General features: G+C 44.7%; 1 protein-coding gene across 6 annotated transcripts in view; it reads right to left on the bottom strand.

Annotated features, from left to right (window-relative positions):
- The window catches only part of LGMN (legumain), a 135,411-nt gene that overhangs the window by 75,213 nt on the left and 39,387 nt on the right, over positions 1-20,811 (bottom strand). For 5 of the 6 annotated variants that reach the window (XM_085626495.1, XM_085626496.1, XM_085626497.1 and 2 more), the window contains one exon: positions 13,619-13,789. In XM_085626495.1, coding sequence (XP_085482621.1) covers positions 13,619-13,789 — 171 coding nt within the window. Of the gene's footprint in view, positions 1-13,618; positions 13,790-15,966; positions 16,158-20,811 lie in introns of all 6 variants that reach the window. The other variant, XM_085626498.1, reaches the window with a different exon arrangement.

Genomic DNA, 20,811 nt, shown 5'->3' with positions numbered 1-20,811 from the left:
GGCAAAAACTCAGCAGCCATCTCTGGCTTGTCCGGCACAACACAAACCTGCTTAACTCGCTGCATAGTTGCAACAACACAGGATTACTGCCACAATCCATGAAACATCCATTTGTGGAGGAAGAGGATTATCTGACTGTTAACAGTGGCAAATGCTCACTCCTCTTTATAGATCAGTCCCTTAATCTACGATAATGGGATGCCCTTGGAAATAACTTGACCTCAGTATCAGGTGAGCCATTAAAAAAATGATAATTTGCCAGAAGGCACTTTGCCCCTTGGTAGCCAGGCACTGACATACATAAGGAGATCGTGCTCAGTGATAATCACCTCCAGTTGCAGCTGGCTTTTAGCAGCTGTTTCAAGGAGATTTCCACCTATCAAAATCAGTGATATAAACAGGAGACACTTTCAGATTTAAAAAAAACCTAAAAAACTCAGTCTATGGGTAAACATTGATATGTCTTGTGCTGCACTTGTTGCTGCTTACTCTCTGCATTTTAACTCATTTGCCTGTTCTGTTTTTCTCAGGCAACAGGGTCTTTTCAGATCCAGCTCTTCATATTTCGTCCACTCTCCCCTAGCTGCAGCATGGCCGTCAGTGTCCTGATCTAGACCTCAGGAGGGACAGGCCAGTCTCAGTGGGTAAAATCAAGGAGTCAACCTTTCAGAGGTATGAAAAAGACATTTTAATGGAAAGCATACTGGTTATCCAGAGCTTCAGAAGTTATTTTAACCTGGGCTGTACTACAACTCGTCTCTAGGTGCTGGCGGTTTAATAATACCTGTTGACTTCCTGAGGGTACTGAGCTGACGTCATTCCCCATCTGTTACTTGGTGGACCAGCTGTAAGGATCTGCCAGCTCCCTTCAATTGCACAGCAAATTTGCATATATACTCTAACTCCAGTACCTGTGTCTGCACTATATTGTTCCTCAACCAATTTCACATACTGGGTAGCCAATAGGTCTTGCTGCTGCAACCAAGAAACTACTCCCACAGGGCTGTAGCTATTGCTATATTTCAGCCGGTCACTTATCACTGTTACAACAGAGACACGGACATCACACTTAATTTGCCCTCTCCTAGTTGCAAGAGTGGAGACATCCACTGATCTGCTGTCACTCTGAGCCAAGACAAATCATCCTCTTTGGTTTTTGGATCTCACAAATAGAATTTTGAAATCAATCCACTCTGCATGATTGAACACGTTGGTGGACCGAGTTAAGACACTTTTCATTTCCTCCGTCCTCTTTTAGGTCTCGCACCTAGCTTTGCAGTGTGCAACACTGCTCGCGCAGCGAGAGACCTCTTGTAGGGGGTTTGAAAACAGCCCTAGGAATCGCACACGCTTGTGCATGTGCTTTTCCTTTTGGGCCACGCTATTGGCCTTAGCGTGCGTCTTTTTATCCAAGACAGCACGCAATTGGACAAAGGCGGGTGCATTGCTCCGCCCATGGCCTACTGGTGTCTGTTACGCGCACCGCTGCCATGTGGTTTCAATTATCGTGCCCGGACACGATAATTGAAACCACATGGCAGCGGTGTGGCGCGCGCGCGCGCACCACTTGCGTGCTTGTTTTTCTAATAAATGAAGTTCCCTGTTGACTGTTGTACCTTTCCTGGCAGGGGTAGTCTGAATATCATCATAACAACGGAAGAGTGTGCCTTTATTATAAAGGTGGAGCACAACAGGAGAATCCAACTAGGTTCTTAATAAAGCCCTCACTCACAAACCTAGTTGGTGACATGCTTCATCATCGGGCCCCACCAGGAGAGGCCGAATGCCACCCTGGTGTGCTACAACATCAGAATTACTGCGGAGCTGGTAGTTCGTGTTCAGTGAATGGTGAAAAGTGATCGCTAAAAATGTCACGATTGTGTAAAAAAATAAATTTTATTAGAAGCCAATATGACACGGTTAAAAACAAAGTGTAGGACATTAAGGCTGAATAGGTTGTTCAGCAGAGTCCACTGGGAAGTGGTCAACATGTTTCTGCCTATGTGTTGTAATTAAACAGGCATTCGTCAGGACCGTAAGGAAGGTGTAAACTTCAGCGGTATGGGCGCGCTAAGGCCCACCCTAACCAGGGGTTATGGATGTGAAAAATTAAAAATATCAATAGATCTGGTATCCCTCGTGTTGAGAGGAACCGAGTTTATTATGTGATGTCACTAACTACATCATGGGTCTCGGGAGGGGGGTGGTAGCAACAATGGCACACCGCCTGTCCCTCAATGACCGGACCCCCATCGGGGTCCGGTCATTGAGGGAGTTTGCAGGTACCAAGCGGGTGCTTAGCAGTGCAGGCGGTGGAAAAGCAGGTGCTTAGCAGTGCAGGCGGATTGGAAAACAGGGATTACCTTCGGGCGTCTGTGACGCTCTACGGCTAGTGTAGGCTTCTGATTGGCTCAGATTATAGGTGCTTCTATTTAGTTGAAATCTGATTCTTCGTCCAGAGGAGTCGAAGGACCGCAAAGCCCTATCTATTTATTTTTATTTTTGTGTGACCTTTATATGGCATGGTGTTCGAGCACTTCGTGTAAAAGGGATGAAAGAGGATAATCTTGCCCTACAGCTATTGATTTGCGACACAAAGAGCAATTTATATATAACATAGGTCATTATTTAACAAGCATTGGCATAGCCAATAGGTCTCGCTTTTGGGAGATTATAAGTATTTTTTAAGAACAGGCAGCGGTCCCACGGACCACTGCCTGCCCTTAAAAACTTTCATTTATTTCCTTTTAAAAGCATCCTGTTTTCCTTCAAGGAAAACGAGCTGCATTAATAAACAAGCATTTGCAATGCAATAGGTCTCGCATTTATGCGAGTTTGAGCTATTGGCATTGTAAATGGCAATGCCTTTTGTTTATATTTTGGTTTTTAAAACATAAATACAAGGCATTGTCATTTACAATGCCAATAGCTTAAACTTGTGTAAAAGCAAGACCTATTGCATTGCAAATGCTTGTTTTACATGAGGTTACCCTTCAGATTTCACCCATCTGGTCTCCTAACACACACTGGAAGACGAAAGGTGTTTACATGTAATGAGAAGGGTTCATGGCTCTGCTTACTGTAAAAAAACTTTTCTTTAGGTAAATGCTTCTCCACAGTAACTCTGGGGCTGGCACGCAATCGCTGGTGCAGACATCTTGAACATGAAAAATTACTTGTTTTGGAGGTGGAAGCTAAAAATGATGCACTTGGTGTCAGGGTAACAGAATAAAGGTGTTTAAACAATGACAGTCAGTGGTAGAAACAGAGCTCAAATTTTCAACCCCTCTCGGGTCATCCAGTAACTTCAACCCTTAACTATTCACATTAAAGAAGCGAAAATGAAAACAGTGCAGAAAATGTCAGGCTGCTCCAAATTAACAACCCTCAAAACAAGAAAATGCATTTGCAATTTGCAACACACATCTTTGTGCTTCCTCCAGTTAATATACTAGCGCCAAACACTGACCTGCTACTATGTGTCACCTTGTAACACTGCCTACTTCTTTCAATTGCTCTCAAGTGGCTAACTTGTATGGCCACGTTAGTTACTTGGTGCTACTGCGGCAAAGGTGTATGTCTGTTCCTTTCCTCGAGGAACTGTTGAAGACAAATGCTAAGGAAAAAATATGAGTGGTTTCAGCCAATCTGAAAATTTTAAACTTGCTTAACTATTTGGTTAACAGCTTGCACTCAAACAGTATTCACCAACCTTTTACCGTGTAGCGGCAGCCCAGATCATGCAGAGCTCTGTCGCCACTGCCATGACTCTCCTCCACACTTCCATGTAAGATCACATTGGCGCAAGGGAGGAGACAAGATGGTCCAGTGTGTATTAATTGTCCTACAGTTCCCACCGATGTAAAGGAATTTGCTATTGCAACAATATTCACTTGGAGAATAGGGTGGCTTGTGATTGGGTGATTCTGATGTATAATTGGGAAAAATTATAGTTATGTTTTTCCAGGTTCTTCTACTATTAGCCGCAACATCTGCATTTCCAGTCTCAAAAGAATTGATTTAAACAATCAATTTTACTTAGTAATGTCCTTAGTAAACTGGTCGTGGTTTACAATAACACCAGTCTTACAATTGGGCCAGTCTCTCATGGATTTATGAGTGTTTGCTGTTTCCTGGTAGTGCACAGAGTGTATTCATCTGTGAAGAGGCAGGGTTAAGGTGAAATTGGGTACAGGCCCTCTGGGGGAAGAGTGTCGGCCTTTCGACCCTGGCGCATGGAGGGTAGTTTAATTCTTCTACAGGCGGGTCTTCCTCAGGGCGGGGGGGGGGGGGGGGGGGGAGGGTGGGAACAACCTATGACGTGGTGAAGTGAGGATTACAGCCCCTCTGGCGGCGGTCCGCATTCATTCAGCGGTGAGGCGAATATGTTAGAAGGTTGCAGTGTTGATTGATTCAAAAAACGGGTAATAAATCACCCAGGGCATCTCATTAGGCATTCCAGGCGCAGTCCAGGGGCTCTGTGCTGTACTCCTTGAGTCAGGAGTACAGCATATTCGCCTCACCGCTGAATTAGGTTTGGTTTAATTGTGTCACTGTATGAATATGGCCGGTTAAGACTACTGTCTTTGTAGTACAATGCACCATCTGTAGCTCAAGGAACATAAATGCATGTAATGACCATCTGTACATCACAGAGGGTTAGTTGAATACTGTCTTTCAAGTGTCAACAGGGCAAGTTCAATGCATAGTGCCCCGGGGCGCAACGGGATTGTGCACCCACTTTGTGCCCCAGTGGCACCACTGTATTAAAGATGGGGCCAGACGCTTGATAGGCCCCTTCTGTAATACTGATAGTGCTGGAACACATATAGTGCAAGCGCTATCTGGAGAAGGCATTGCCTCGTTTAAATGGGAGTATGGCTCCACAAAATAAAGGACTCACTTTGCCTCCTCGCCTGCGTCACATTACGAATGCAGGCGCAGAGACAAATAGGCCCTTAGGAGAAGCGCTGGCAGTGCACCACAAAAAGGTGGCACATTGTTAGTGCACCTCCTGAGGGCATCCCGGTGGAGGGGCAAAGCGGGCCCTTTCCGTCACTTACTGCAACCTCTTGCAAGGCTATCTCTGTCTCATCTTTAAAGTGCAGGCCTGCCGCCTGTACTGTGAAACAAGGAGTGGCTTGTTAAGTAGCCGTGCTGCATTACAATGAATGCGCTGAGCAGCCTTCGAATAAAAGCATTCGGAGTACATGGACTATATCTTAGCACAGAGGCAGCTGCCTCGGTAGCAATATGCTGTCGTGGGAACATTCCTGGATAGGTTTTGTAGAGTTTGGGTAGCAAGGTTTAGTACTTTATCTAGTGGTGCTTGTACGAAATGAGATTGGACTACAATAATAACATCTCGGAGACCTCGAGTTTGAGAGGTGTACGATATGGCATGGTATGAGTGCTTGTATAGCAATTACTACCCATTAAGAGGAATTGAAGTATTTATCAGATGCAACCTACTCTTAGACAACCTGGTTCTTAGTTGAACCATGCATCAAGTCATTTTGTCAAGCTATTTCGTGCCATTATAAGTCTTCTCGGGCAGATATGCTATTGCAGGTGCTTACACATGGACATGATTACATTTTAATTAGGTAATAATGGATTCTTTACACCAAGGTGGGGGTGTCATTATGCATACACAGACTACCTAATGATGTTGTTCGTTGATGTATATAAGTCCCAAGTGACTAAGAATGGCCGAGAGATAAAAGGTGATTGGCCAGTGATGCCTAGTGAGTCTACACAGGAGAGTGGAGGAAGTGTCGGAAAGGGTCACTCTTCAACATGGCTCTTGTTCCTGCTTTGCTTAAGAGTGCATTAGTAAGAAAGATTATTGAACTCCTTCAAGGTTGTTATGGACTACATTCATTTTAAAAGTAACTTCCTTGCTTCCCCAAGCCTCTAGTGTTTAGCAGTGGTTTCGGTTGGCTCCGATTTTGGATTTTTGTTATCCTGTTTCCGCTTTGTTCAGCTCACAAACTGATAGTATTTTGCTAGTTTTTCAAAGAATGATTTCTTTCTTAGCCAAAGCTTTTGGTGTAATCGTTGTTTTTATTGGATATGTGGTTTGAGCTGCTCAGGACTTTAGAAAACCTTTATGTCAAATAGTTAAAGCAGTGGTAGAAGGTACCAAAACGAATCGATAACAAAAGCACAGTAACTACTTCAAGTCTTCAGAATACAGTAAGCAGCCAGAAGCCAAGGTTGGCTGCAAGCATCACAATTTAATAACACTTTCACAACGAAATGCACCAAAAAAATCTAATGTTTGTCGAGTGCATGCTACATGCCTCTCCACTTTCTAAAGGGATCTTATACAGAACGTTCTCAGAGACCTTAAATATACTGCACTCATTGCCTCTATCTGGGGATGGTTAAATGTTTCTCACAATGTAAAACTATTGTTTCTACCATACTGTTTTATTGTTAACCCCTTTGCCGCGGCACGAATTTTGCCGCGGCGCTGGGGGGGTTTGGGGTGTTTGCGGCGCCGCCATGCTCGTGACGGAACCACTCCGTCATGAGCCACGGGCGCGCTGTGCTCATGACGGAGTGGTTCCGTCACGACTCCGCCCACTTGCATTGATCGCCCGCACAGGCGGGGAATCAGTGCCGCGTGGGCGGAGCGGCCGCCAACGGCCGCAGCATGACGGAACCGCTCCGTCATGAGCACACGGCGCCCGTGGCTCATGACGGAGTGGTTCCGTCATGAGCAGGGAAGGGGTTAAACCTGCTAACATAGTAATTTGTTTATTTTTCTTGTACTTTGTACTATTACACCCTGCTGTAAAGTGTTACGTCACCCTTCGCTCAGGGTCTCGTTCGCACTATACAAGTACTAAAAACAATTATATGACAATAAATTCCAACCAAGGGCAAAAACTCAGCAGCCATCTCTGGCTTCTCCGGCACAACACAAACCTGCTTAACTAACTGCATAGTTGCAACAACACAGGATTACTGCCACAATCCATGAAACATCCATTTGTGGAGGAAGAGGAATATCTGACTGTTAACAGTGGCAAATGCTCACTACTCTTTATAGATCAGTCCCTTAATCTACGATAACGGGATGCCCTTGGAAATAACTTGACCTCGGTATTAGGTGAGCCATTAAAAAAATGATAATTTGCCAGAAGGCACTTTGCCCCTTGGTAGCCAGGCACTGACATACATAAGGAGATCGTGCTCAGTGATAATCACCTCCAGTTGCAGCTGGTTTTTAGCAGCTGTTACAAGGGGATTTCCACCTATTCAAATCAGTGACATAAACAGGAGACACTTTCAGATTTAAAAAAAACCTAAAAAAGTCAGCCTATGGGTAAACATCGAAATGTCTTGTGCTGCACTTGTTGTTGCTGCTTACTCTCTCCCCAATCAAAATGTGTGCATTTTAACTCATTTGCCTGTTCTGTTTTTCTCAGGCAACAGGGTCTTTTCAGATCCAGCTCTTCTTATTTCGTCCACTCTCCCCTAGCTGCAGCATGGCCGTCAGTGTCCTGATCTAGACCTCAGGAGGGACAGGCCAGTCTCAGTGGGTAAAATCAAGGAGTCAACCTTTCAGAGGTATGAAAAAGACATTTTAATGGAAAGCATACTGGTTACCCAGAGCTTCAGAAGTTATTTTAACCTGGGCTGTACTACAACTCGTCTCTAGGTGCTGGCGGTTTAATAATACCTGTTGACTTCCTGAGGGTACTGAGCTGACGTCATTCCCCATCTGTTACTTGGTGGACCAGCTGTAAGGTTCTGCCAGCTCCCTTCAATTGCACAGCAAATTTGCATATATACTTTAACTCCAGTACCTGTGTCTGCACTATATTGTTCCTCAACCAATTTCACATACTGGGTAGCCAATAGGTCTTGCTGCTGCAACCAAGCAACTACTCCCACAGGGCTGTAGCTATTGCTATATTTCAGCCGGTCACTTGTCACTGTTACAACAGAGACACGGACAACACACTTAATTTGCCCTCTCCTAGTTGCAAGAGTGGAGACATTCACTGATCTGCTGTCACTCTGAACCAAGACAAATCATCCTCTTTGGTTTTCACAAATAGAATTTTGAAATCAATCCACTCTGCATGATTGAACACGTTGGTGGACCGAGTTAAGACACTTTTCATTTCCTCCGTCCTCTTTTAGGTCTCGCGCCTAGCTTTGCAGTGCGCAACACTGCTCGCGCAGCGAGAGACCTCTTGTAGGGGGTTTGAAAACAGCCCTAGGAATCGCACACGCTCGTGCATATGCTTTTCCTTTTGGGCCACGCTATTGGCCTTTGCGTGCGTCTTTTTATCCAAGACAGCACGCAATTGGACAAAGGCGGGTGCATTGCTCCGCCCATGGCCTACTGGTGTCTGTTACGCGCACCGCTGCCATGTGGTTTCAATTAGTGTGCCTTTATTATAAAGGTGGAGCACAACAGGAGAATCCAACTAGGTTCTTAATAAAGCCCTCACTCACAAACCTAGTTGGTGACATGCTTCATCATCGGGCCCCACCAGGAGAGGCCGAATGCCACCCTGGTGTGCTACAATGTCAGAATTACTGCGGAGCTGGTAGTTCGTGTTCAGTGAATGGTGAAAAGTGATCGTTAAAAATGTCACGATTGTGTAAAAGAATAAATGATATTAGAAGCCAATCTGACACGGTTAAAAACAAAGTGTAGGACATTAAGGCTGAATAGGTTGTTCAGCAGAGTCCACTAGGAAGTGGTCGACATGTTTCTGCCTATGTGTTGTAATTAAACAGGCATTCGTCTGGACCGTAAGGAAGGTGTAAACTTCAGCGGTATGGGCGCGCTAAGGCCCACCCTAACCAGGGGTTATGGATGTGAAAAATTAAAAATATCAATAGATCTGGTATCCCTCGTGTTGAGAGGAACCAAGTTTATTATGTGATGTCACTAACTACATCATGGGTCTCGGGAGGGGGGTGGTAGCAACAATGGCACACCGCCTGGCACACCGTCTGGCACACCACCTCTCCCTCAATGAGTGGTAGTTCAATATTGAAAATCACCAGGGTTGTAAGCTAGTGTACTACACGGGAGCCTGTAATGCCTGTATAAAGGTATATCTTTCATTTCCTAAGTGCAGTCACATTGTGACGTCTTCTATAATATAAGGGACAAAGTACCCCCTGCCGCATTTCATAAGAATATTGCAAGTCACCGAGGAGTTTCATAACCATATAGAGGAACGACGCCGAAGGCGGAGTTCTTTTATAAAGTTATGGAACCCCAAGGTGACTTGCAATATCCGTATAATGTGCTCAAGGGGGCACTTTATCCCATGCAATACATGGTCATTTCACCTTTCCCACAAACCACTTAAAACCTTTGGTGCATAGTTCGTTCATACGAAAGAGTGAGCATGATTGCAAACATGAAACCAAAACCTCTATTGTAAAAGTAAACACATCAAAAACCTGTTAGATCTTTGATGAAAATAGATATCAGAAACAGTTCAATACAATCAGTTAAAAAAAATGCATGTGTAGAAACATGCAGAAAGATTCTAGCCTTCCTCTATCTAAGGAGTGCAAAAAATAAACATATTCTCTCCGCTTGTCATTGTAAGCTATTAAAATAGAGCAAAGAAAGAATAGCAACGTTTGTTTTTGTTGTCTTAAACAGTCGTTTCAATTATGCGCCGTGACCTGGCTTTCACCTCGGTTGATGGCTCTGGTAGCAGGCACTGTGATGTCAGAATCGACTGTAATAACTTATAACAGTCTGAAGTCTTTTCTTTGTTGCCGATCATAGAGAAATTGTTTATTTGAGTTTTATATAGCACTGGCTAGACCCAGAGGTTTCAGAGTACTTTACATAAGGTTCCACAAAATGACATCAGTTACAAGTTTCATCAGTTACAAGAAAACATTTCAAGAGTGTCGGAAGATTAAATAAATGGAGCTAAGGGTAAGGGGGTGGGGTAAAGGTGTAGGAGGGAGAAAGGGTGGAGATAGGATGGATGGAGAGATGAAGGAGAGTCTGCCAAAAGTCCGGCTGGGTAGGTGACGGCCGAGGGCGAAGTCCACAGCCCATCTCCTCTTTAGCTATCAGGTAGCTCCACCGGGCATCAGTCAAGCGGCAAGGTCTCAATGAGAAAACATTTGGAGAGCAAAGAGGAGGGATAAATGGAGCATAAAGGAGAAAGTGGGTGGAGTAAAGGAGTAGGAGGGAGAGTACGAAGGAGAGACGAAGTAAGGTCTGCCCAATGTCCGGCTGGGTAGGTGACGGCCGAAGGGGCAGTCCACAGCACATCTCCTCTATAGCTATCAAGTAGCTCCACCGGGCATCGGCCAAAAAGCTAGGTCTCCACGGTCAGAGGTAGGTTCACAGATTCGGTATCCTGAAGGGTAGGCTGGATGGGGATGTGTTCGAGGTCTGGTAAAAATCTTTTTTTTTCTCAGAGGAGTAGCAGGACGTGGTAGGGAACACTGTAGCAGCCATATTGGGGTCAGGCACGGGATTCTGACCTTGGAATTAGAAACAGCCGGTTCCCATTTTAGTCTTTCACTCGAGGGAGGGGGTGGGGGGGTGTTTGTTGTGCAATGGGGCAGCTTGAGGCCGGAGTCAGTGTCCACTTGCCTCCCGAAGAGGAGAGTAATTCTGCGTTATAGCTGCCATGGGGAGGGACGGATGCCATAATAGGATCAGGCGGGGGACCTCTAGTATCCCACTCGGTTGCTTGTGACGCTAAACGAGGACGTCCCTTGAGGTCTGAGCTGTTGCTGCGATTTCAAACAAATAGGCTGAGAAGCAGAGGAATAATTTGCCTCCAGCAAGCCCAATATGAAAGTTTGCTAGTGTTAAACCAGTAGCTGTGTGCACTGTCGTACCAGCATGAACTCTGGCACTCACTGATTGGCACTGCAGCTATATCGCAGTCAAGCACTGTTATTGACCATGTTCCGCTTGCGTGCATGCCCCACAATGCTCCCAGTAATTATAAACAATTTGTCCAAGCACCCGCAGGAAGGAGATCAGCTCCGCTAATGCTCCCAATGATTTTAAACAAGTGATCCAAGCTCCCACAGGAAGGAAAACAGCTCCGCTACTGCTTGCGAGGATAACACCTCATTAGAGACGCGCCCCCTGCCTTCAGCTAATCCAGGCCGTTAGTAAAGAAGGATCGGGCGCGTCTCACTCACCGCGTTACTTCAGTCAGGAACGCTGGCCAGTCTCTGCTTCTGCACACTCACCTCATGGCAGTACACACACTTTTCTTGTGGCGATGCCCGGGGACAGCTCTTCGATATATTCCGGCGCAGGACACCGCCGTCCTCCGCTGCCTCGTTAAACTCCAGCCGCAGCCCCACTTTGCACAGCTCCAACACCTGGCGCCTTCTGGGATCGTGGGGGGCTCGCTCACACGATCGCCCTCCGTCAGGATTCACTAGCCGCTCTCACCACCACCTGTGCTGCCGTCGCGGGGCTCTGCCGTGCCGGGATCACGTTAGAGGGGCGGCTACAGTGCCATCTTGCTTCTGAGGCACTGCGATGCCTCAGGCAGCGCCACACCAAATCGGCAAAAACAGCAGAGCGCCGCAACGAAGGTTCGCGCCAGGCTACCTCTACCTCACGCCACCTTCACAAAGCGGCACATAACGTTTTTCCGGCTCCTCTTATCGGTTTAACCACCTTCCGGCAGTTCCAAGCTCCGGAGCTGTGCCAAATCACGTCCCCTCCGCCATCTTGTCTAGATTAGAGATATGTATTGATAGAGAGATTAACGAATCCCATGTAATACAAGAAATTAATGTAGCTGCCACACTGTAATAAATGATTACAGTTAATTGTGACATACAGAATGCTGGCTGCCAGAGCATGCAGCCAAAGAGAAAGGAAGGTCACAAAGCATAATTAAAGCTGCAGTTTAAACAACAGACACGAGAGCTCACTTTTTATTCTTCTGATCTGTTTTTCTAAAATACACAATAAGTAAAAATGGGACATTTATGGCGAGGTGTTTACTTTCTGCAAGCTATAAGGCACTACAGAAACGATTGTTCTCTCTGCATGTTTCTATATATTCTGAGCTACAGCATTTATGTTTTTAACCTATCTAAAATTATATTGAACACACTAAAGGTGAAGGGAGGAATGCTTGCATTAAGACTAACCATTGGCAATCTTGTGGGGTAGCATCACAACCCATCAGTTTTTTTGCCCATCCTGCCACCTTAGTTCGGCCAAGGAAATGTCCTGACATGGCTCATGTGCTTACTGTGCCACTGGAACTACCCTACATCAGATTGAAAGATTCCAAATTAGTGTGTAATCGGTCTTGGCTTGTTCGTGTTCCATTTCAGGGAGGACCTGGCCTAGCAGTTCGGGCCCAATTGTTCATATGGGAGCAGAGTCAAGACTGATTTGTATATGGCTGGGTCCAAACTTAGGTTGCATGGTGGGCAAAAGATTGATGGATTGGAAAGCTATCCCGAGCGATTGCCAGTGCTAAGACTTAAGGGAAGCCCTCCACTCATCACCTTTTGCGTGTTTTACCTTGAACTGATTCTGATTTCTTTTGGCAACAAATTTCTAACTGCTTTTTTTATGTCTTTCTTTTTGCAATACCGATTCCACTTTTATTTTTCATGTCTGCACCCATACTATCTCTTTGAAATGAGAGAGTAAGACAACAAGAATTTAAGAGGTTTGTGGGAAGGGTGAAGATGTGATTATTCATAATAAGGAATAAAATACCCTCTGCCATGCGTTAATAAGATACGGCATGTTATCTAGGAGTTCCATTATCTTCCTCATAAAGAAACTCGGCCTTTGGTCTCTCTTTATTAAAAGGTCTCTATAACTCCTCTGTGGCTTGCAATAGCCTAATAATGTACCGTAGGTGGTGCTTTATCTCATAGATAACAATGGGGAGGCCGCAATCCCAGTATAAAAGCACATCACTAATTTCCTTATTACAGGCGACTTGAGAGGCCTCTAGTCACCTGTAATAACGAAACTATGTAGCTGCTCAACTGCAAGATGTGGTCTCATGATACCTGTTGCGAGAGCCAGCGGCGAAGGTAAAAGGAACACACAGCAAGCAAAACTGGCTTTTGATTATTTGGATAGGTTTTCATAAAAGAACAGCGATGAACAGAAAGGAGGTATTTATGAGAAAAAAAAATGAATTTGCATACTATGCTTGCTTTAGTTTGTTACAAGAAAAATAGAATCTCTTTGCATTTAGCTACACATTGAAGGAATTGCCGTTTTTTAAACTGACTTGCATTTAAAGGATTCAATTTTGTTCTGCAACAAATTACTGCATTGTGGTGTGTTTAATTTCGCACTGCATTCAGCTTTTTTCCTTCATGCATGGTATCTCTCTGAGTTGAAACAGCAATACACCCAGGACTTAAGTTGTTGGCGGAGCAGGACGCAGGGAGACCGTGTGACCAAGCATTTTAACAAATAAAATACCCTCTGCCGTACATTTTAAGAATATTGCAAGTCACCCCGGAGTTCCATGACCTTATAAAGGAACTCTGCCTTTGGCTTCCTTCCTGTGTATGATCACAGAGCTCTGTGGTGACCAGCAATATCCGTATAAGGGACAGCAGAGGGTACCTATGCATAAAGACATACCTGGTGCCTGTAGTTGTACCACCCATTGGATCCGGCCACGATCACCACCCAGTGTTTGCCACCATCCTCGATATCTTCCAGTGGTATAGCACCAATGCCAAGACCCAGGCATAGCAGCACGAGGGCCACCGGCAGACGCATCTTCATCTCTGGCCCCGGCTTCAACAGTGCCTGGAAGGAATGAGATAAGGAGAAGGCGGTGATGACTCAACAAATACTGGTGTATGTAAGGAAATGCACACGGTTAAGCACAACGCCACAAGCTGAAGTGGAGGGCACAATTTAGAGGCTGTGACATGCAGTTAAATGTCAAAGTGTGGTTCTGTCCTTCCCCACTCGCCAGACCACTCATGGCACATGGATAGCAGGCGGGGGTTTTAGGCACCCGGTTACAGAGCACATTTGCAGGGAACAATCACAATAGGAGACAATGTATTGGTTAATATCTGATATAGTCAAATGATTAGCATGGTTTACAATGGAGATTGTCGATATCACAGTCCAGGCATCAATAGCAAACCCACAAAACTCATTTGTCGGCCATGGAAGGAAGATTGGATGCGCCAAAATCCATACTGATTACTCAATTGGTAGGCCGAGAGAGAGAGAGAGCAATGGCTTGTGTGTGAGATGCAATTTCCTTTGTGAGAGATGCATGGGGACGGGTACTGATGACCCTTTTCAAAGTATCATGGCATACTTTCCCAAAAACACGGAAAATTAAAAAAAATAAGGTGGGGAACAGGGGCGTGAAACAATATTACATTAATTATGGAGGAACCCTGCATACTTTAAGGCCATTCCAAGTCACCTACCGCAGTAGGGTACAGTGACGTTACAAGTGAAGTAATTTTCTTATTAAAAGTGCAATTGCATTCCTCCGTGTATTATAAATTTAATTGAGCCCAGAGTTAAAGGAAAGCGGAGGCATGGGGCTTGAAATGCATTTTTTGAGAGTGTACAGAAGGCATGTTTGTCCATGTGGTTGTGACGGTTTGTCGAAATACATAACGTCTGTATGGGGAAAATCTAGTGCGCCCTTCTTTTCCGGGTTATGGATATAACGAAAAAGTAGGGGGGGGGCTCGGGTTTGGGAGATTGGAAGAGAGGAAGGGGAAGCGCACAAGCAAGAGTGGAAAAAAGGAGCGAGGAGAGGAAGATAAAAAACGTATAAGAGGAAATAGAACACATACATGCCAACATTTCAACTTCGAGAAGAGGGAGAAATATGCGTGAGTGGAAAGACCTGAATAACGCCTAACACGAAACGGGTCAGGCGTAACACAAAATGGATCACAAGCAGTGGTGGCTGGTGACATTTGAAAGTGGTGGGGGTTAAACTTTGTCGTAGTTCACCATGGCGAGCGAGCGCAGCGAGTGAGTTCGAACATCTTTAGGGAGGTTTGGGGGGCTTCTCCCCCCGAGAAAATTTTGAAAAAAGAGTGGGTAAATGGTGCATTTTCAAGCAAATTTGAGAAGCAAGAAGGTTATTAAAGCAATTGTGAAAGTGCAGTTATTACATTAATAAATGGATGTCATATAACAACATGTGGATAGAAATGTTTCTGAAGCTAGGCCCTGCCAGTTCCACGCACCTCTAAAAAATAAACACGTTGTGTGACAGCAGGGCCTAGCGTCAGAAACATTTCTATTGTTATGTTTTTGAAGCTAGGCCCAGTGCTGGCACTCAGTGTGTATGCTTCTCAGAGGTGCATCACTCGTGGCAGGGCCTGTAGCTTCAGAGTGAGTAACATTTTTTGCACCAGTCTGAGTTCTCACTCTATAAACACTAACACTCTTTGAAGTGCAGAGTCACTCTGCACTTCAAAGAGTGTTGGTGTTTAGAGTGGGAACGCGACCCGAAGGTAATTCAGAACTGCTTTTGATGAAGGCGCACATTTGCTTTGTGCGACTGTCCTTAATTGTTCCAATTGCCTCTGACGGTCAATGATAATATTTCAATTTCGATAAGAAGGAGAAATATGCGTGTGTGCAACGACCTGAATAACGTGTAACGTGAAACAGGTCAGGCGTTAGTTATACTAAATGGGTCGCAGGAGTAACTGGGAGAGATTTATTTTGCCCTGTCCAAGAAATAACTTCTGCTTCATAGAAATAGGACATACATACACCTGTAATTAGAATGTAGCATGCTCACTTCCAGGAAGAGAGTCATATGTATTTATATCATAAATGCATAACAAGTCAACATAATGGGTAAAAACGTATAAGCCAATACACCTAGAAGAAATGACAGTGACAAATACAAGGGGTTAATGAAGAAGGCAAAAAATTACAAAGAGATGTTTTTGCCCACACAGTGCACTAGTTGTAATCTGAGTCAATACCTGCGATAGTCTGAGGCACTCAAGTACAAATCTGTAGACCTCGAAGATGAGCTGATGATGAAGATGAGGTGGAGAGTGCACATTAGAGCAGATTCTCCTGTTTGCACAGTGCACTTGTATATTGAGTTACATTTTTGTGAAAATCTGGTGCCACAAAATATACTAGTCTGTGTGTACACTTGGGAGGTGAGCTGGTAACACAGAAAAAGGGTGGTAAAGACGAGAGTTGGATAATAAATTGCAGTAGAGACAATATTGTTCTCACACAGCAGATGTGTTATTTATGTCACTGGTTTCAGCTTTAGTGACATTTAGGAATATGAACTGATAGAAAGCGTATGGTCCATACAGGAGACACGATCTGAAGGTACAGGAGTGCTTTACTAAAACACCAATTACATTACACAATGTCACCACTCATTGCTTATAGGGATGGAGAGATTAAATTATTTATCCGGAATCACAGGATGATGAGACAACTCCAGGACTTGAACCAGGTTCTCTATTTCTAAGTCTGCAACTCTGGCAAGAACACCACATCATGAGTATGGCGGAAAATCAGCATTTTGTTTTGGCGCTAACAAAAACAGAGTTTTAGACTGTTGGTAGTTTTACAAAGTGTTCAAACAACAACAGAGTTGGAACACATATTTCTCAGTTTTACTGAATGTTCTTTTTTCTTACCTTGGCTATGGTGTGGTGGAATGCTTTCTGATGAATTCAGGAACGGCAGAATACAAAAGGTGCCCTGCACAGGCAAAAGCAGGAAGCGACGAGTATGTGCACAAAACAAGCAAGCATTAACAGAAGTTTTGTTTGTTTAAACAGATAATGCCTTTAAGCTAACTTGTGTTCCCTCTCTCTTCCCTAACCTGGTCTGTCCTGTTTGTTCAGTAATCCACTTCAGGCGGGAATCTAGGTAGACACGCCTAGCCCGTCGCAGGGGCTTGGAACACCCAGCCCTGCCAAGTACCATGCATCAGGAGTTAGACTAACGCATTTTAATGTGGTGGACGGCATGACCGCATTAAAATGCATTAGTCACGCATTTTTAGCGCCTTGACCACCTTCGCGATTAAGCCCGGGTGAAGCAGGTAGTGACTGCGGTCACACTGGAATACAGCAGCGCTGCGTTCAAGTTCTAAATGAATCAGGGTTCCTATGAGGTTTCCAGGGCGGCTCTGGGACAGGAGCATCTGTGTCTGAATTAAGCAAGACACTGAAGTCGGCTCCGAAAGCTGCTCTTCCTGCTACCTTTAAATTACTCTGTTTCAGTCAGCACCACGGTCTTGCAAGGGTGCTTCTAGCCTACCACTGCCTGACACTATACGTTCCGACCATCCACGCCGCACTGCACAACCACCCTGTGGTACTGTCAGTCACTGCTGTGCTAATCTGTGTGTTATGCGTAGATTGTGCTGCAAGGTCCGTCACTGTGACTCGTACAGGGGCTGTGCAGTGTTTCATGGGGTTAGATGTGGGCCATCCTTGGTGAGGTCACAGGACTGCTAGTGCTGCTACTGGATGTGGCGTTAAATAAAGCGGGGTTTGATAACAGCCCATCTGATTGTTTATTCTGCCTGTTGTATAGTTCTACTCAGTGACGTGTCTGTGCGCTAAAATGCCCCCGGCGGCAGAGTGAGGCGAGGGAGCTTGGCACCGACCAGGGACTCTGCAGCCTTCTTCGCTTCCACTCACTCTAGGTGAATAGTTGATGGGGACCAGTACAGTCAGGCTGGAGACAGAAGAAATACTCTGAGATCTCATGTTCTTGGGGTCGAGGAGTGTCAGCACATAGGAGGTGCAGTAACATGAGTTAGAGTCCGACAGTGAAAGCTATGCCCCAAAAACATAGGCAACAATACGAAATGCTGCAGACAGACCCTCTGCACATAAAGCGGATGCCTGAATTTACATCCTGAGGTAAGCTGCTCCTGCTTACGGCCACCTGAAAAGTACGCGTTTCGTTTTTGAACCAGATGAATGCACATTTTAACAAGCATTTGCAATGCAATAGGTCTCGCATTAGGAAAGTTTGAGCTTTTTGTATTGTAAATTGACTAATTTTTTATTTATGTGTTGGTATTGAAAATATTGAAATTACTAGCTTTCTCATGTACAATATCAATAGTTTTAACTGTTGCAAATGTGACACCTATAGCATTTGTAATGCAATATGTGTTGTATTTACGCGACTTAGATGTATTGATATTACAAATAACAATGGCTTTTAATTTTTGCAAATAATTAATACTTAAATAAGAGTTAATGTAAATTAGAATGGCAATCGTTTAAACTTTTGTTAATAACTCTTGTGAAGATTATGTTTAGTGTATTTAATTGCGCCTAAAATCCAAGAACAGAAGTTAAATATTATCATTTTTTGTGTGCCATTTGTAATAAAGCCTAAATATTGAGAGAACATATTAGAGCCAGTTGTTGTTGAATGGTTGTACAGATTGATACTGTGGTGGCGGTGAGTGATGTTGTGGTGGTGTCGAGTGATGTTGTGGTGGTGTCGTGTGATGATGTGGTGGTGTCGAGTGATGTTGTGGTGGTGTCGAGTGATGTTGTGGTGGTGTCGAGTGATGTTGTGGTGGTGTCGAGTGATGTTGTGGTGGTGTCGAGTGATGTTGTGGTGGTGTCGAGTGATGTTGTGGTGGTGTCGAGTGATGTTGTGGTGGTGTCGAGTGATGTTGTGGTGGTGTCGAGTGATGCTGTGGTAGCGCATAGTGATGTAGTGGTGCCCTTGAGTGAGGCTGTGGTGGTGCTAAGTGATGCTGTGGTGATGCGATAGATAGATAGAGTGCAATAATCCGATAGATAGATAAGATAGATAGATAAGACAGATAGATTAGATAGATAAGACAGATTAGATAGATAGATTAGATAGATAGATTAGATAGATAGATTAGACAGAGTGTAATTATGTAGAATATAATTATGTGGCACCGAGTGGTTTTGTGTGGAGTGTATGTTGATTTTAGTGGTGTGTAATTATGTGGCATTGAGTGTTATTTCGAGTGTATCTTGCATTGTAATTAATTGGCACTAAGTGTTATTTGGAGTGCATGTGGCATTGAGTGTAGTGTAATTATGTGGTGTGTAATTATGTGGCGCCGAGTGGCATTTGAAGTGTATGTGGCATTGAGCGCAGTGTAATTATGTGGTGTGTAACTATGTGGCACTGATTGGTTTTTGGAGTGTCTGTTGTATTGAGTGCATTGTAGTTATGTGGCATGTAATTATGTGGCTCTGAGTGGCATTCGGAGTGTATGTTGCCTTGCCTTGTATTTCTATGGTTCCTTAAACCCTTAGAGGCAATTCTTTTATTTTAACTAAAAGGATGGTAGTTAAATGGTGTTTACGGCAGGATGGTCGTTAAATGGTGGCTACGGAGAAGCTGTGTGCTGAAAGGCAAAGAGAACACGGGCATGAAAGTGAAAGCGAGGATGAAAGTGGAATGAGTGTGGCAGGATGGTCGTTAAATGGTGGCTACGGAGAAGCTGTGTGCTGAAAGACAAAGAGAACACGGGCATGAAAGTGAAAGCGAGGATGAAAATGGAATGAGTGTGGCAGGATGTTAGTTAAATGGTGGTTACGGGGAAGCTGAGTGCTGAAAGGCAAAGAGAACACGGGCCAAAGCTGGAAGAAAACATGAGATGCGAGAGGCATGTGTGTGTGGCAAACACTGGTGGGGCTCAGAGCATTCTGTTGCTGCCTTGATGCCTGTGTGTGTGAGCAGTGGGGCTGTGTGTGTGAAGTGCTCAAAGTTGCAAGAAAACATATGGTTATTTAAATCCTTAGACGCAGAATTAATGGAGCTAATGTTATCGACCTTAGAAAGATGAAAAGGGAATGAGCGCGGCATATGTTAACTTTGTAAGCGCAGAAAGCGTGCAGGGCAAACTTATTATTTTGGTTGTTTGAGACTCAGATCTGGGAAAAGCTGCAAGAAAACACGGAGGGGGGAGGGCGGGCTGTGTGCTGAAAGGCAAATAGAACACAGGCATGAAAGTGAAATCGATGGATGGCAATGCGTCCGTGAGACTAGCCCAGTGGTGGGGGAGGGACAGTTGTGAGAGGCGCCATGAGGAAACAATCTCTCGGCATGCTGTGGCGGGGGTGGGGGAGCTCATTCCAGGCAGGGGAGCGGACCCTTTGAAGTATGATGCAGAGGCTGTGGCTACACGTGCACGCGCCAGTGGGCTGAAGAGCTTCCCCAAACGGATTGCATGGCGGCACGATGCACGTGATTGTGCACGTGGTCACCATGCAATCCACTTTTGGGAGCACTTTGAAATGCCCCTCTTACTAGAGTCTCGCATAGAGATTGCGTAAACGCAATAGCTAGGCGAGACCTGAAAAAGGGTAGTGTTTTTTTTTTCATCACCTTAAAAACGTTTTCGAATAAAATATAAATATCAAGTTCTGCATGCTCATAGTTTGCACATAGAAGGAGTACCGATCTTCTTCCACCGCAAGCTCACCGCTGTACTCAACTGCTGCCACGTAAAAATTGTGTACAATTAAGCAATGAAACAAACCTGTTTGGTGCAATTGGGTCCCACAGTGCCCTTCCATTTCTGGTGCTTTAATGCAGTTTTAAGATCTTAGAATTTCTCGTTGTGCAAGTGGGTATAATTTCTGATATTTACAAGTTCTCCTTCTCTACATTGCTTGATTTTGCTCGCTAGAAAGTGTCACTCATAGTCGTTGAATGTCACTCATAAAAACACAGATTATAAAAATGTCACACAAGGAATCTGCAACCTTGGCAGCTATGAACACCCCAGCATTCTATGTCAACTGTCTCCATGCGGAAGCTTCCACTGTGAAAGCGGC

Source organism: Triturus cristatus, chromosome 9 (assembly GCF_964204655.1).
Source record: "Triturus cristatus chromosome 9, aTriCri1.1, whole genome shotgun sequence".
NCBI classification, from domain to species: Eukaryota; Metazoa; Chordata; class Amphibia; order Caudata; family Salamandridae; genus Triturus; species Triturus cristatus.
Note: the sequence above shows the minus strand (reverse complement) of the source record. Positions and strands in the feature narration are given on the sequence as shown.